Here is an 18,281-nt window from a genome sequence, read left to right as displayed (position 1 = left end):
TACATTTACATCCTTATACATATAATGCGATCACTCTTTGCTTTTGCGAATATTTTAATTTAAGCATTTTCGTTATTCGCGGAGCGATACGATTTAAATATTAAATAACATTAGTGTAATAAGATAGAACAATAAAACTTCGTCTAAATAAATTAAAAAATAATTTCATTGAGTAAAGCATAGCTGTATAGCAGTTATTCTAGCTTGAACGATATACGAGATTATATGTTGCTTGGCTTTGGATGTGCGGTTAATTGTTGGTAATCGATAACGGTTGACGTACCGGGGTGCGCGTTTCAGTGAAGACGAGCAGTACGGGGACTCGGTGAACGGAGTACGGAGGGCCCTCCAGCAGACAGAGGACTCCGACCCCAGTTCCGTCTTCGACAGCGTTTTTATGTCCCTATCCGACACTCTCAACTCTATAAATACTCTCGAAAGTTCCGACCAAACTCCTGAAGATATACCACAAAACACTACCAAAAGAACACCATTACCATTCGACACTACACGGTAATGACACGCAAGCATTTTGCATCACAGTTGCATTAGAAACAACATGAATACTTCATAATATCGAATCAACGTTTTCGAAGGTAGTCTTGATTAGCGTAGTTTACATGCATGTACTCGGCTGTAGAACATTTTGAAAATTATTCACGCGTATTTTGATGTTGAATACCGCATAATACTTCAGACAAATACAATTTCAAGATATGCTGTTAACGCGCAAAATGTAACGGCGTGTAGACGTGAGAAATATTTGTATTTCTTGCTGATTAATCGAGCGGCAGCGTACGTTTCCGACATTCTCGATCTATCGAGTCGATTTATCATCGACCAATAATAGATAGCCGATTGGTTCCGCTGAAACCCCGAGTTTTGGTTGTACAGGGGCTCCGACAGCGGACTGTACCAAACTCCACCCGTGCCACGCGGCACAATGGAGGGTAGCTTCGTATCAGAGGACCTGTCCTTGACATTGCCCACGGGATACGGGGGCAGAGAGTCCGACCAATTGAGCGTATCGTCATCCTCGAGCGTCGGCGGACCGAGCCCACGGGACCGTCGTTGTTTGCCCAACGATTCCAGCACCGGGATTTACTTGCCGATGGCACCCCTGTCCAGCTCGCTACACAGCCCCGCTTCCAACAATAAAGTCTCGGTAAGGTCCCCGGTTTATCTAAGTTATGAAGAAATATTCGATGACATGAATATATGTTTTCGATTAAAATTAAAGAGATAAAATTGCCTTGCGCCCTTTCTCGAATTAATCGCGAATTAAATTCAACAATAAAGTCTCGGTAAGGTCCCCGGTTTATCTAAGTTATGAAGAAATATTCGATGACATGAATATATGTTTTCGATTAAAATTAAAGAGATAAAATTGCCTTGCGCCCTTTCTCGAATTAATCGCGAATTAAATTTTTTGGGAATATTTGTGAATGTGACGACAATTCGGACGCGGAGATAATCCGCGAACGTGAAGAAATATTCGCTTCTTCTTCCGCAGCCGACACCGCCCAAGAAGCCGCCTAGACGAAATCTCTCGGTATCCCCGACGCACCTGCAAACGCAGATGTCTTTATCAGCCGACAGTTCGGTAGGGCCGAGCAATTACGAGTACTTGTTCTTGGCGCGCAGCGGTGCGCGAAGTCACATCGATCTTGAGCAGCTGCAGAAACGGCGCGATCAGCTGCGACACGTTACGCGAAGCGTGGACCAGTACGTGGAGATGAAATCGCGGCTGGTCGGGGCCGATGAGAAAGGCCGTGAGTCCGGGGTGGAGCCGGTAGCCATAACGTCCATCTACGAGAACCGGCCGGTCAAGATGCTGAATCCGCGTAGGAAATTACGTAGACACGCGTACGAGAACTACGAGCCGGAGAACAGCTCGTGCACCGACAAATCACCCTGCAGCGACGGCGACGCGGTGATCCAGGAGCAAACGTTCGTATCGAGCGCGTTTCTCACCCTGAGATCTTCCCAGGAGAGTCTCCTCGATGAGAGGCGTGAGATAGCGGACGGGCAATCCGCGTCTGAGAGTCGCGAGGCCACTGACAAACGTCTCAAACGCGTGCAAATGATGCTGCCGACCAGCCCCACGCATTACGTTCAACCGCCTACCCCCGATCATCCGCCGCCGTCCGCCATGCAAGCGGAAAAGTCCATCCACGAGCGTATTCGTCCGCTCAGCCAGGTAAGTGCTATCAGCGGCTATTACTCCACGCAGAGGCACCGGGTTGACGGATGTGTAATGCCTAAAAGATAGCGGGCAGTTAATAACAGGTCATTACGTGCAGTGGCTGATGATACGTGATAAGGTAAAAATGTACCAATGCTGGGACACTTAAGACCTATGTCTAGACATCTCTATCATTTTGGTTTTTTTTTTTTTAATGAATATAACACGAATTAAAATCAAAGATAAAAATATAATACAAAAAAAATATTTTTATCTTTAATTCTTTGATTTTAAAATTAACGTTATAACTTATTTAAGAACTAAAATAAAAATCATAAATGTCCAGACATAGGTACGTGTCCAGGCATTGGTACATTTACCTTAATATCTTATTACGAGCTTCCGCAACAACGCAATTTTCAAGCGTGTTTATTAGATTATCGAAAGAAACGCGATGATTATCTTTTTCATATATAAAAATCGGTGCCATTTTTGTAAAATAAAGCTGCTTTAGAAAATCATATTGACAAGTTGTAAATCAACGGATGGTTCTCTTAAAGCGACTAACGTAATTTCCTATCCCCGCATTAACTCGTACGTGCGTGCATGCAAGATTCTCGATTTCCCGTGAGAATTCCGCGGTTCGTTTCAAACGCAGTAGCAATTTCAAATGGGAGCGTTTCCGCGATTTGTCACGCGGCACTCGGCGAAGCGTGCAACGCCGGTTCAATTTTGCATCCTCGGCTGCTGCTTGGAAGTACGGCAATCAGTAGACGTTTATACGTATGTTGTATGTACATCCGTCTCATATGTCTCGAGGAATAGCGAGATATAGTCCCGCTAAAGACGCGTTAGATCGTGGAGACTCCGCGCGGAGAACGCGGGGGAGTTTAGAGCGCCGCTCGCGTTTAAGCCGCGCTCGTGACGTAAGAACTTGGCAACGTGCGCTCGTTAAGGGTTGCCATTAACGCTCTCACTTGACCTGGTGCCTTGGACAGTAGATAAGCAGTCGACGTCTTACCAGGTTACGTTTAATATACAAGCTGTGTTTGATCTGTGATACGATTTACAAGGATTCGTCCCTCTGCCTCCCTCGCAGCCGCCGTCGCTGCTTTCGACCTGCCTCGCTCGTTTGCTGCCGTTTGCGTGTCGCCCTATGATCGTTCTGCTGTGAGACCGACTACGTTCAATTCCCATCCACCGCGAATGGATATCCATAGCACATGGCGCAGCTTCCAGCGCACTCCTGCCTTCCCCTCCCTCTTCTTCTCTCTTCCACTTTCTCTCTCCCTCTCTCTCTCTTTCTCTCTTTGCTCTTTCCACGGTATCTCTCTGCCATCCACCCCAGCTTCTCTCTACCGTTTCCTATATGCATTCGCAATCCGTGTCTTTCAGTCGGCTATACACGCTTGACGAAATATCACACAGTGAATATATCCAGAAAGGAGTCGGTGAATGCGGCGAAGACGGCGAACTCATGTGTACAGCCGGTGGTACCGTGTAACATCGCTTGCTTGGGAGATGATCGATGTCTACATCATGCAAATCGTCTATTTGATAGACATGGATACCTTCTTCTCGTAACATGCTTCATATATCCTTTCTGGTATTCGATGAGTTATAAATCCCTTCACTCCCCATTGGACGATCAGGCGATTCCTACACATTTCCGGATTCGAAATTTAAATAAGATCCAAAGATCCGAGTCACGAGATCAAACAAGTACGTATTGGAAATTCCAATCAACGAGATATCTCGAGGATGCTATTGAGGGTTAACTTGATATCGGTAATATCGCACAATTTACACGACTAATACCGCAAGGTTCGTCGGTCGACTCGCGATAGTATCCGAGTAGCGTATTCTCAATTCGTTGAGCAGCTGATATGATTCGATGATGGAGATCGAACGCCGTTACGGCAGCCGAAGACAGCGTGTTCGGCACACGGAGGCAGAGGGTCTCCGCGAACCTGTCGGAGGAAGGACGAAGAGATGGGAGAACCCTCTATGGATGGTTGCTTCTCACCCGTCAACTTCCGCGAATCCAGTAGAGCGGCAGAATGCAAGACGCCGACACCCTTTGAATAATGAAGCCCTCGGCTTCTATGCCTGTCTGACTTCGCCTCGCGAACGCTCGTTCTCCGTTGCCGTTAGGAGAGAGAGAAATTCACGAATTTGTAGCGACGGTTTCCGGCCGTCTCCTCGAGACGCTCGCTCTCGGCGTTTTACAGATGATACCGCGGAGCGTCTGTCGGGCCACTGACGTCAAATTTTAATTGCGTTAGAGCCTTTCTAGAACGCGCGATGAAATAGCAGCTCGCCGTTTCGTGCAGTTTGCACTTAGTAAATCAAAAAGCGCGGTCTCTTTGAGTGGCGTAACGCAATTTTCGGTGGTTTAATACGCCTCGCCGTTAAACATAAATGACGTTACGTTGACCGCGTTGGTTATAGCTTATTATTAATATAACGTAATATGTAAAAATACATATAAAAATACACATATGTAATTAAACGTAAATCTGTACAAACTATACTAAGTTGTAATTTTAATTATTATCAGTATTAAGGTTATTCACATCTTCAGTTATTCATCTTTCATTTTTTAGATTAAAAATAATTTTTGATGTAGATATAAAATAATTTATTAATTCCTATGTAAACTACATCGCAATATTTGCAGCAATAATTCGTTGCGGATCATAAAATTCAGGAATGCTGGAAAAATCGTATTATATTTGTCATTTGTGACTCGCCGTCAGCGGAATCGAAAGAATTAATGTCAAAAGGTATAGATTTTTATTCGAATAAATAAATATGCTTTAGAGGTTGACCACGCGTATTTATTTTCCTTCCGATTTACATGGCATATTTCTCGCGTGCCTGCACGCGAACGTTTCGTTTCAATAAATTTTCATCGCGATAGGATTGGCTTCATTTTTCCATCGTGTGATTTGCCGCGGCTCGACGCGACGCGACGCGACGCGACGCGGCTCACAGGGGAATTTTTATATCGACTGTAAATATCCGTGTATAAAATACGAATGTTGACAATTTCGTGATAACGGCGATATATGTCCAGAGTAATAGTGGTCGCGGGCAAATTGTAAAACGCAACTGCCATAAATCCAACAACATGATCAGTATATCCGAGCTTTTCACAGCAGATATTGAAAGCTTGGAAATCGAAGCGTCGAAAATGTGCCCTTTCCCGCAGTATTTCCCTGCAATATTTGTAGCGTGTACTTTAGGCGGGAGGGAATCTCGCTTCTTCTTCAAATGGCGCTGATTTGTCAATAGGTGTACAAGCGAAGATCCCGTGACATGGAAACGGAAACGGACGAAGATCTGCTGCAATTTCCCACCGGTGGATCACTCAACGCGTCAAGCGGCTCGCTGTCCAGCGTATCGCTGTCCGACAAGAGCATGTCCACGGACAATGTCGAGGAATACTTCGGCGACGTGCCGTTCGCAGGTAAACAGCAACGCACGCTTGGCTGCACCGCATGACGCTTCTTTCTGCCCACGTGTACATGCATAACCGTTGTGTTACGTTTCTGTCTTTTTACCGTCTGTCTGAAACACCGTTAACGCGACGATTGGGACGTTTCTTGGGACATGCACTCTAAAAGCAAGTCTCTCGACTCTTTTCCCGTTTAATTACGCAATGTATTGTTGAACTCGTACTGCATTGGTGAAAACGGGGCAGGAAGCTACGAGGCGATTTGTATGTACATATGTATAGTGTCACCTAAAGGTGATGGTGTTGATGCTGAAATAATTTTATGTATTCAATTTCATGTATTAAATTACTTTCATCCCCCGTCTGTTATCGACATTAACATTTACATATTTGTGGCGTTCGTGTAACAGCACAGTATATATTTATATCACGACCCGGAAGGTTTGATAAATGGATGTAAAACGGCATAAAGACATAAATCGGTACTATTTTTATCCTTTTCATTATTTTTGCTTTCATTTCCTTATCGGTATATAGATATAAAAGAGAGAGAGAGAGAGAGAGAGAGAGAGAGAGAGAGAGAGAGAGAGAGAGAGAGAGAGAGAGAATGGATCATTGCAACACAGATCTTATTCTTACTCGTGTAATAAACTAATAAAATATACGTTTATTTTACGCAGCTGGTCTGCGTAACAATATCTAGAAGATATATTTTAAAGCAATTGTGTGTGTGTATATATATGTATATACACATTGTTTGCAATTAAAATTTATTTCCATAATAACTTGGTACATGTAACTGATTACCTAAGTTCGTAAATAAGATTGTCTTGTATCGTCGGAGAAATTGAGATAAAGAGGACTTCGTAAAAGACGTACTTTGCATATTATGCACAAACTATAAAGTATTAGAGTTATTTGTGTACCTGCCCGCGATATTTTATCCAATACAAGAGATATTTATATTTCCATTACCCATTTTAAGGAGTATTCTATCGTACACTCGCCCTTTTGTAATGCCGTACCACAAAACGAACCTTCCGAGTCTGCTCCCGAAAGAACAGATAAATTACACGGGGTGGTTTTCTCCCCACCCCTCATCCCCGCACAAAAGAAAACGTTCTGTACAGTGTGCGACGTAGATCTTCTTTGGCTTGATCGAGCCGGACGTACTTTAGCGTCAGGAACACCGAAAAAGAAGTCCGAATTTTCGTCGGTCGTGTTTCGGCAGTTCGGAAGTAGTTCTACGTAGTGGTCCATTTTAATCGAAAAATTCGCTCTATATCTTTCTTTGATTTTGGGCGGCGTCGATATGGAATACGGATCGGCGCATCTGTGTTCCCCGAAACGCGGCCCCGGTTTTCCTACGGTAATAAAATCTGTCGGTTCTGGATTTCAATCTTTGCCGACGCAAAGCGAAAGACGTGCCGCGCAAGCACAATCGTTGTAACAAAAAGCTAACGATCCGAGTTCGTTATTCGGGCTAGCTCGGTGCTCCCTGTTATCGATAGTTATTCCCGGTTAATCTAATGGATTAGGCGAAGTCCTTCGTAGCGAATGATAGAAATCTCGAAAACAGAGTGTTCATCGTATAGAAATGTTAGAAATATTAGGAATTTTACGCATGTTACGATTAGAGAGACATAAATAGTTCCTTAGATTGTATACTTATTACAAATAGCATTGCGATGTATACATATCGATAGTCGCTTTATTACATACCTTCACTTTCATCTTCGCCTCAATATGTCAACGATGTGAGCGGGACAAATCAGATTTCGATTGCGTTACATATTACTTGATATAGGTAGTAAATACATAGCTAGTCTATTAGAGAATCGTCCGCATAAATAAAATCTTTCTCTGGAAATATTTAATATAATTCCAATAATTAATTACATGCACAAAATAACATTATATACGACCTTGTACATTTATCTCGCGTTATTAGAATTTAATAAAATTAAATTATTTTATAACGTTTTTTATTTTGTATATAATGCGCCTGGTAGTTGATATTTCACGATATTTAATATTTATATGAGATATACAACATTTGCATGTCGAATGTGCAATTTAATGCAGCAAGATAATTGTAAGAAAGGCTATAAATGCGCTACAAAAGTTGAGAGAGAAACTGAGATTAAGGATTCAAAAGACTGGAAATTATATCGCAGAGAAGAGAGTTTTTTGTTATGTGTTTTCTAATTAAAATTATATAAATATATATTTAAAAAAAAGATATTCTATATATATATATATATATATATATATATAGTAGTAAATTGTTTATATATATATATATATATTGTAGGTTCAACATTAATACTGAATATCAACAATTACATAATTTTTATCTTTATTATGTACATATTAATTGATATGCATGCAGCATACACGGTTATATATATTTATTCACTCCAAGCGTAATAATTGCGGATTAATTATGAATTAATAAATCTTAAATTGTGTGATCAGTTCTGTGATTTTTTCATTCAAATATACTTAGAACATTTATGAGACGCTAAAATAAGAGACGGTGTCATCTGATACATTGAATTAGATCTGATAATATTATACCTTATTTTGCGACTGATTTAATATTTTATTTTGCGTCAAATGCTTCGTCCAAATATTATAATGGCCAACCTCTGTGTATACGTATATAAAATTATACAAATATATGCGCGATATATTTACATTTTAAATTTAAGCAATTATAATATCCTTCATGTGCTAATAAACGTTATGCTGATGCTATTGTATGCGATGTCTTGAGTCATTTTGTCGCTTATGTCTCTCCTCTGAGCTTTCGCAAAATTTTTTTATCCGTTATAATGCCATTGTAGTTTGCAGATTCATCATCCTTTTTATTATAATGTTTGTTATTCCGTAATAATACACCGGTCATGTGATCACATTTTAATACTTATTTCTTTTCCAAAAATCCCGTCCCAAATATGATAGGATATATACAAGATTTTCAACAAGATAAAATTTTCTAATTATATTTATAGTGAAGTCTATTTGAAAGAATTTTGAGTATTTTATTTCTTCGATAATGAGAATTTGTCCTGTTGCTATCTTGTATATATTCTAAATTACGCAATTATAAAAAACATGTCATATTTTGATGATAAATCCTAGCACAATTTATGGCAGTATATTTAAAGTATCATTTTTCAGTATATTTCTAATTGATCCAGATTGCAATAAGATTTTCGGATTAATCCCCAAATGTGCAAATATGGGAATAACAACTAAACACGTTTGTTAAGGGAAAAACGTATTTAATTTTTGGCAAAACTTTATTTACGATATTGTAAGGAATCGCGCTGCGTTTATATTTTACATGTGCATGTTTTGCAATTTGTTTAACTTCTATGGCTGCATACTCTGAATATTATACGTGATTTTTAGCGATCAACTGCGTGATATAGTCTTATATATCGTGTATATTTGTTATGTTCAGCGTGAGTATAAAGCGTGCGATTAAAACTCGTATGCAAAAAAGGATACTACAGTGTGTATTGTAACGAAAGATAAAAGTGGAGCAAGGTGAGTCACCATGAATAACACATTGTTTTATCGGACACACTTTGCTGGTCTATCTTTGTCACCCGTATATACATAATGACAAATTATGCAACTTACTTTACAAAGTTATATCTTTTTTCTCTCGTCGCAAGTGCAAAACAATTTGTTTGCTCATATAATGTACGTGAAATGTGCATTTTCCCAAATCTATATAAAACCGACATGACACGATTACGCAACGTATTCCCCTCACGTTTCGTGGCGAGTGTGCAGAAACTTAAAATAGATATTTAATGACAAGGCTTTGTCAGATTTTAAATGCACTCTTTATCAATATCACAAGTGTTATCCATGCAACTTTTCTCAAGATAAAGGCAAAATTCATACTTTATCAAGTAAATTAGTTGCCCTAGGTTACATGGCGAGATTAATTGCTAGACTATTTATCCAGTTTTTATTTTTTGTTTATATATTTACTTATACTATATTATTACAATATTTTTTTTTATATTATCACAATAGTTTATTATTACGACAAAATGCGTATCAAGATCAAGAAATTCATTGAAATTATAATGATTAATAATATCGTCTCCGAAATCTCTATGATCCTATTTCATAAGTGTGTTTTAAGACGAATCGCATTACACTTGATAGCTGGTAAGTGGACGATTAATATGTTGCTTGCAATAAGACGAACGATATTATGACATCCGGTGGGATACGTGTTACAGGCGAATACATGTTGACCGTGCGTTCCCAACCGTGTTAACTCGTAATAAGATACGGCAATTGCACATAGACATACGTATACGATCGTTTCGCGTGGCAATTCTAACCGCTAAATGTCGCGAGAAATTAATTTAATATTAATAATTTCTATATTACTCATGTTTCGCTTCGTATGACCTATCCGTGATTTACAAGTTGCATTTTAAAGAAACGTCTTTCTAATTCTTTTTTTTTTTTTTAACTCATTGAAAATCAGTAAGATGCTCAATTTTAATCACCGCTATCTCGTAACTTTCTTGAAATATATTCGGTGTGTTCTGTGTTAAGACGTCTGAATTACTTCAATAGCAATCTAAACTACTTCTTACTGGGAGATAAAGCAACTGGACCTTCTACTTTGTAGAAGTGAATATTAACGCATGGTTATTGCACTCTGTCTTACGGTATACAAAAATCGGCTCGTGGCTTTAACAACAACAGACAAGGTCTGTTAACAATCTCGTCGGAAGAGACATAACCGGAATGCACTTTCAGGCAGCTAGTTAACCCCGCTCGTTGTGCTCCGTTTATGACCGTAACGGAAAGTATGTGGCTGCCTTTGTCGTCGTCAGGAAGAACAGTAAACTCTATGGACGAAATTATAAGACCCCTCCCTCCCCCCTTTCGCGATTATGGATTTAGCGCTGCGAAAATAAACCACCATTGTTCTGGGATAACCGACCTCCCGTTTGCGACCCTGTTTGCCGCGGCGATAGTACGCGATGCATTCGATAACGTTCTATGTCTGTCCCGCGCCTTCTCGTAGTTCTCGTCGCGACGTGAAGGAACGCGCGATTATTAGGGTCAAATCTTTTTTGTCCGCGATGAAAAATTATGCCGGTATAACGAATCACGCGTACGTAACAAATTACGTTTCACTGGACGTTACGAAAGGTCATTCTTCATTAGTTATGTTCGCTCGTCATTGGTAATTCCATAAATTATGAGCGCTGCGCACTTTGCCATTAGCGACGCTTTCCATTCGGCAATGAATGTCTTGATCACTGAACCGATGATTGATTCGCATTGACTGTACAAAATTGTGCGTCTATACTTAACGATTAATTTAAATTGTATGTTTCAAAGCGATGGACAGAATTTGGCAATTAGGCATTTAACTTTGAAAGGAAGCTTATACGTAATAATAATATTTCCAAATAAATTAATTGAATTATTTTTAACTCTTTAAGATTACAATATAATTAAATATTTTTAAAACCTTTCATTTTTTAAAGACACATTTGCGTATTTATAAAAAAGAAGATAAAAATATAATCTGAAAAAAAGATTCCGGGAATAAAATCATATAAAACTGAAACGTAAAAAATAAATATATGCAATTAACTTCTCATATATTTTCTTTCCTTATTATTAAAATTCATGAAAATTTAATAAAAAGTATGTAGATTTTTGTTTGAAGAGTCAACAGTATTTTTTTTCGAGAAATGTATTGGCTTATCGTCACGATCGATCTCTGGAGTTAATAGAGCCACTTTGAGAGGCAACGCCAACAAAAATCGAAGGTCTGTTTCGCGGCTATCGTTAACGTGTCAACCACATCGCACGTTTAGCAGTATAACGGTGACTCGCATTCAGGAAAATGAAATACTTTGGCCGGTTTACTTCTCTCTCGGCGGCCGTTTGACCACTGCGCGAGAGTGCCATGTGTGCGTGAGAGCCATATTATGACATCACGCAGGAATGTGTGGACCGTGGGATGTGACTCACGCGATATCAAGTCGCTTCGTTCTTTTGGCGGCAACGCTTCGGTTCGAAACGATCATTCGTCGCGTCAAGAACTCGATTAATCCTGTACTCATAATTATAATACTTATAGTACAGTGATAAGCGATTCGTGCCGTGCCGTAGTCAACGAACGAAGTGTTGGGACATGGGAAAGGTTATCTCGTGGCCTTAATCAGTGATTAGTCAATCGGTAATTAGCTTCCTCGTTGTGTGAAATTTCCTGTCATTCGCGTACAGTTTCCTCTGAATTGTAATTCTAAAAAGTATATGTGTAGCTGTGTACATATGTGCGCGCACGTACGCATTTGTCTCGTTGCATAAAAAGTAAATTTAGGGGCAATTACTTATCCGGTTTGTGTGACTCTCTCTTTCTGAGACATGTGATTGGTGTCGTTGACAATATGAGTATTCGTCTGAAACCTAATTGCGGTGGGAAAAGAACGAGTTTCGCCGTATATGTGTGTGCGCGCGCGCGCGCGCGCGCGCGCAATGCGCAGCGTTTCGATGCGTGTTATACCGTTTCACCGAGTTCAGGCATTACCGAGGCCTGCATTAGTCATGACCTCCAAGAAGTCTCCTAGAAAAGCGGAGTAATGAATTTGTCGACTGCACGGCACCAGCTTGTCGCCCACGTCAGATAACGCTTCATTATGAGACACATATTACTTAAACACGTCTTGATATCAAAATTATGTACCTTTACTTCTATAAAATGTGAATCAAGCATTAAAATAGAAAATAAAATGCATATTATATAATTTCGGGTAACGTATATAAAGCTACACCGACAGTGTGACAGTGGATACGAATTAATTACGTGCGTGGAAACGTGGAATTATATCTAACAGTCTTATCTCACCTGGATCAATATCTATTTTCCGTTTATCAACATGACAATGATCGAGTCTAGTCAAGATACGACGAGACTCGACTCCTTCCATCTGCAAGTATATACATGCTCGGCGCGTCAGTATTCATTGCGCTGTCATCTTCTTGTCAGGTTCGTGTCAAGGTTTTCGAGGCCCCCTAAAGCCCGAAATAACGCGTTTAACGAAATTCATATACGTCCGCTGAATATCACCGGTCGGAGAATGTGAACCTAAGTAGAATACGAATAGGCATTTTCGACTTACGTATACATATATGTTATTCCGCAGGTTTTACCTGAGACATTTAGATGACGAACGATTCGCCGGCGTGAAAGCGCGCGAACCCCAGCGCGAACGGATGTGGACTGTCATTTTTATTGGCGTTCGGTATCAGTTACGCATACAAAGAGATTTTATAATCGCGACGTGACCTCGGCAAGAAATGGTCGCCTTTACTCAAAATGAACACAAATTCTTTTTTAAAATAACGAAGGTACAGTCGCGATTAATTGCACAATTGAGTTCGACTCGACGTGTCACGTCCGCGTAGTAAATGTACTTCGGCAAAGGCGGTTCGTGGGTCGATGGTCGATAGAAATTCCCTGACCGAGAAGTACCCTTTTCGACGCTTCAAACCGTGACAGTCGTGCAGCCAGTTTTACGTAAGCTGCTCAAAGAGATCTATTTTTATTTGCAAATTTATGGCAGAACTCTATCGTACCTCCCTATATAAACGTATAAAAATGCCGATTGGAGAAAATAAATGACCGCGTTTCGCAAATTATACGAATTTAGTGATTTAATTAATAAGTACTCCTCACGGGGTTCTGAAACACCTCGATAAACATCGGAATAACCAGACGTATGAAAAAAAATTCCTCTCGAGAGTTCGTACTTCTCCTGGTGTGTATCAGCGCACAAAAATGAATACCCCAAGCAATTTCGTTTGTTGCGCGTCAGTATCAATAATAAAGGCGAAAGGTGGCTGATCGAGTGCGGTGGTAGCGAGATGAAAGGCAAGAGATCCTCGTCCCCACCACCAGCAAGTGCAGCAAGCCGTAATTTCGGCTCGGGGTACCGGAGAATGATAGTCCCATCTCTGAGGTCATCTTTCCACGCTACGAACACGCCGGGCCCCTGCACCAACACGACCGTCGCACGATGGTCCCACTCTCGGCCCTCGCTCTCTTTCTCTCTCTCACTCTCTCCTTTCCGGGTTCCTCCTGCGGTGTCCCTCTCTCGCGTATTATTGTCGATCGGGAGTGCGGGTGGCGAGAGAGGACCGAGGTCCGTTCTCGCCCCTTTCCCCGCCGTCTTTTACTCCGCCACCACCACCGCCGCTTTGCCGTCACGACCACCTCCTCCTCGTGGACCTAACACGTTCGAATTAGTCGTCTCGTTAACCAGACTCGTGGCGCAACGAAGATCCCGGCGCGTATGTACGTATCGCCTGACTGATTTGCTACAAGCGACACGAAGTCACGAGCGTCCGAAAATCGTGCAGTTCCGACCGCGCGTTTGGTCTTCAACGTTTTTTTCCGATCAACCGAGAAAGTTCAGTTTCTCGATGTCATCGATGTGTGATGAATTGCCAACTATGCTGGTGCAACGACCATGGAACGGCCTTGAGTAGGTCAGAGTCGTGTCGATCGTAGTCGACTTCTGGTGAATTAAATGATATACTTGCGCGCGCCGGCACTTTCAATCCCGGGCGTCGGTCCGAAGCAGAATTCCCACGTTTATCGCAAATGCCGCGGTTAAAGAGAACAGCGAACTGAAACGAACTGAATCTCTGATATGCTTTCCGAGGTGGAAGATATCGTCGACGACTTTGAACTGATGAAGAGTTTTCGGTTGGAATCCTGAGGAAGCCCGGCTGGAATTCGTCGCGCCGATGAAGTGATACGCTCTGGCTCACGAGCACGAGTTCGCGCGAGGTAGTGGTGGGGAACTATCGTGATTGCCCACGATCGAGCGGCGCGATCGTTTCTTCAGTGTCGCGCCGATCGATCGGACAGGTGGATCGAGGTGGATCGTGGATCGTGCGCGCGGGGCGTGCCGCCATCGGTCAGAAAAACTGTTGCCGGCCGGTAGTCCGTTCGTCCGTTGATCAAAGCGAGAGCGCGTTTCCGAGGGGCGTACGTGTCTCTCGCGTGAGAAAGGGACGTGCATTCGAGGTCCATTCGGTGCGAAAGAGAACGGAGGATACAGACGACATTGTGAGAGACGAGGTACGAAGAACGCACATCGAAGAGCATCGATAGTAGGGAGGGATAGTGGATTTTTGCGTCCGTGCGGGTACGTGGCCTCCTCCTCCGTGTGTCTGTGTGCGAAGTATGCGTGTGTCTCTGTGTGTTTGTTGTCATGCCACGTGCACTCCGCAGAAACATTATGTGTTCAAAGTTCCTGGCGTGCCTCGCAAAAAGCACGATACTTGTTGCTCGTTACGCTGCTTGATGTTATAATAGTTTGTCCTCGGCGATTGTGTGCGTCAGGAAAAGGCCGGCTCGAAAAGAGCGAGGAATTTAAAAGGGAGTTTACACGAGTAACAAAGCTGTTTTTTTTCCAGCTTGCATTTGTCCAAGATATGGCTTTTGTAGTGTGATATACACGATAATAGATATGACAGGATCCAGTGCGGTGAATTATATACATATATATATATAACAGCTACAATATAGTGTAAATATATTTGTATTCGTATACGGCAGTATTATCTTATTGGTGTTTTTTTTTTATTTAATAATCTTTCAAATCATGTGTGTACGATTCGATTTCACTACGATAAATTCTATTAAGAAATCTAAGCACGCTCATTTGTGCTCCGCATATGGAAAGCGCAGATAGATAAAAAAAAAGAGAAAGCTAGACAAAAAGAAATCCGTTTATGTCCGTTAATGAAACAGGTTCTCTCATTTCGTTCTTATTTATGATGCAGAAAAAAATTTTATAGTAAAAACACACATCGAGACTTGATTTGAATTTACTGGCGAAATTAAGTAAATTTAGCTCTTTGCATAAACAATTTGCGTATCGCTCTTAACTCTTAACACAGTTTATGTACATCTATAAAATATAAGCTAAAAGAGAAGTTGTATTTCCATTAATGATTTAACTCTAACAATCAACACTATACAACAAGGGACTTTCTCGCCGAGTGTTATTCGCCCCGTTTATTTCAGACTCGCGATTCTGTTATTCTTGGGCGGCATTCTATCTTTAGTTCTGGCACACGTCTTGCCATAAGTGTTACGTTATAATCCCAACTTACGAGTACTAGATAAACGTGATATTAAGAACAAACCCATTATGTCACAACACCGCAGAAATCAGAGGCGTTCTATTTTTCATTAACTGTGACTCATTACGTAGTCACTGGTAAAAATTTCAGCTCGCGATATTTTGGTGAAACAATATTGTTCTGCGTGTTTTCACATTGGTGGAAAAATATTTTGCCAGTCGCATATGTAGCAAGAGTTATTGTTTCAAAAATCTGCTTTCATTGCTTAATGAGTATACGATGTAAAATAATATGCTGCTGCGCGTGCTGCGTATAAAGGATGCATGTAAAATTAAAAGTTGAATACGCCGCGACAATGAATAAAGCGAGTCTCGTGTCCGCTACCTGAAATCACAGCACATTGAAATAACGAACTCCGACAAATCACCGACTTAAATATCTGAGAGTGCATAAATACGCTTCGAGAGCCAGTGTTTTATATTAAAAATAGACAACGTTCTGGCATTCGCTCATTTTTATTTTCAACGCGCCAATGTGTAACGGGAATTTGCATCGAATATCTAAATACATTTAAGCAGTAAATTGCTTGTTTGGCTCGTCTATTCTCGCAAAATTTCCATCATGAATAATTGAGTATAGGCGATATGAAGGCGGAAACCGTCGAAGGTTTTCAGTTGAATTCACATCAATCGCGGGCATCATTCTCATTCGGTTCTCGTTCGCTTTAGCATTAGCGCTTCCTATGACGAGTTGACGACGGCCTTTCACGAAACGATTTTGCGCGCTACGTTCGTCTCAATATCAATAGCGAACGAATACGACGACACGTTGACTGAAAAGTTCGAGTAACTAATTAGCGATTACCGTGTAATCGGCGGTTAACACATAGAAAACCGCGATATACCAGCAATCGCTTGCGTTGCGGCACGCCTCTTGTTTGATGTATATAGATAACGATTATCTCCGAAAGATAATCCATGCAACGGGTCAGACAAAGAATCTCACGATTCAAGATTACTGGACGTGTATACGGTTACTTCATAAATAATAACCATAGGACGAGAAAATATATTTTGCGCGAGAGAGATAACGTTTAATTTTTAATATTTTTGAAGAGGGGATTTTTTTTTAAGAAAATTAATAATTAAATATTTTTCCATTTACTTATACATATAAAGTATTGGTTGAATATATTAGATAAATGCACTTTTGATTAAGCGTAAGAGAATATCGCCAAGAGTACACGGAAATTCCGAAATAATAATTTTCGCTACAAGTTCATATATACATCACGAAACTTACATTGCGCTCGGACGGTACGCAAGGTCAGTAATTATCTGCTGCAACCGTGCTATCGCTTGCGTAAATCGTTGGTTTCGTTGCAAGCCGCGATTTCACCGAAGTTGTAAATTTATCCAAGAATTCACATCGCACCTACGGCTAATTGAGTTTAATTGATTGTGCGTGGATTTAATTCATCTAAATGGTAATAATACTCTGTGGTATATGGCAATAACACGTATATCAATGCGTTAATCGTTTCTCGGCGTCTACGTGGTCTCATAATCGAGGGAATAATATAGTAATATTAGGAAGTCTTTGTTACTTAATAAGATAAATGAGCTGGTGGGAGATAATAATGCTGCCGAGAATTGGATGAGGGCCGAAGTAATTTATGGATGATCGCGCGGCGCCTGTGATCCGCAGAATTTCGTTCGTGATCAAGCAACGTTGAGAAACTTAATTTCGTATTCAAAGTTTACTTTAATATGAATTAGTTTCCACCTGCAAAGAAATATCAAAAACACATCTACGTTATTTACCAAAAAAATACAGACTAAAATATATAAATATGTTAAGTTCAGATAATTTAGTAAATAAAAAGAATGATTTTTATTAACTAAAGCAGCTGAAATACCGCGGGAAATTAAAATCGATTCTTGATAAATTGCTGTAACATTGAAACTAATTTGTGCCGTTTCACGGTTCTTTGCGGATGCTATCCATGACCTGTTGGCATCTGTCTACCGAGAGAACTTCGATTTTTATAATCCTCCATCCGGCGATTCGCAATATAAGATTGAACGGGTTTATTGCGGATTTTAATAACTTTCCTGATCGATCTAATAGCGCGCGGGCGGGAGTACGGATTTAAAAAAATATAATGGCATAACGTTTACGAGTTTCTTTAACAGTCATACATTTTTAATATCTCCTGAAATCCCTCTCTTTCCTGCTGAGAAGACCCAGCACACGCGCACTTATTTACGCAAGAATTACTTTAACGTTTATAGTCGATGAGAATTGTCCGCAGATTTTTCTTTCGCTTTAATGGACCGCGCGAAAATTTCCGTGGCGAAAAAAAGAGCATTACGACAAGCGGAAGGGCGGGTTTCTGTTACAGGGGCGAGATTAATGATCGCATTTAAGACACAATTAAGAATCTATACATATTAAAATGTTATTAAGTTA

General features: G+C 40.7%; 1 protein-coding gene across 2 annotated transcripts in view; it reads left to right on the top strand.

Annotated features, from left to right (window-relative positions):
* LOC143904589 (ankyrin repeat and SAM domain-containing protein 1A) overlaps window positions 1–18,281 on the top strand; it is a 43,847-nt gene that overhangs the window by 15,035 nt on the left and 10,531 nt on the right. Inside the window, exons 8-11 of one of the 2 annotated variants that reach the window (XM_077419389.1) lie at window positions 301–513; window positions 895–1,165; window positions 1,514–2,200; window positions 5,483–5,657. In XM_077419389.1, the coding sequence (XP_077275515.1) occupies window positions 301–513; window positions 895–1,165; window positions 1,514–2,200; window positions 5,483–5,657 (1,346 nt within the window). The remainder of the gene's footprint in view (window positions 1–300; window positions 514–894; window positions 1,166–1,513; window positions 2,201–5,482; window positions 5,658–18,281) is intronic. The other variant, XM_077419390.1, reaches the window with a different exon arrangement.

Source organism: Temnothorax americanus, unplaced genomic scaffold (genome assembly GCF_048541705.1).
Source record: "Temnothorax americanus isolate GAGA-0224 unplaced genomic scaffold, ASM4854170v1 Scaffold54, whole genome shotgun sequence".
Lineage (NCBI taxonomy): Eukaryota > Metazoa > Arthropoda > Insecta > Hymenoptera > Formicidae > Temnothorax > Temnothorax americanus.
This window is presented reverse-complemented; position numbering and strand designations above follow the sequence as displayed.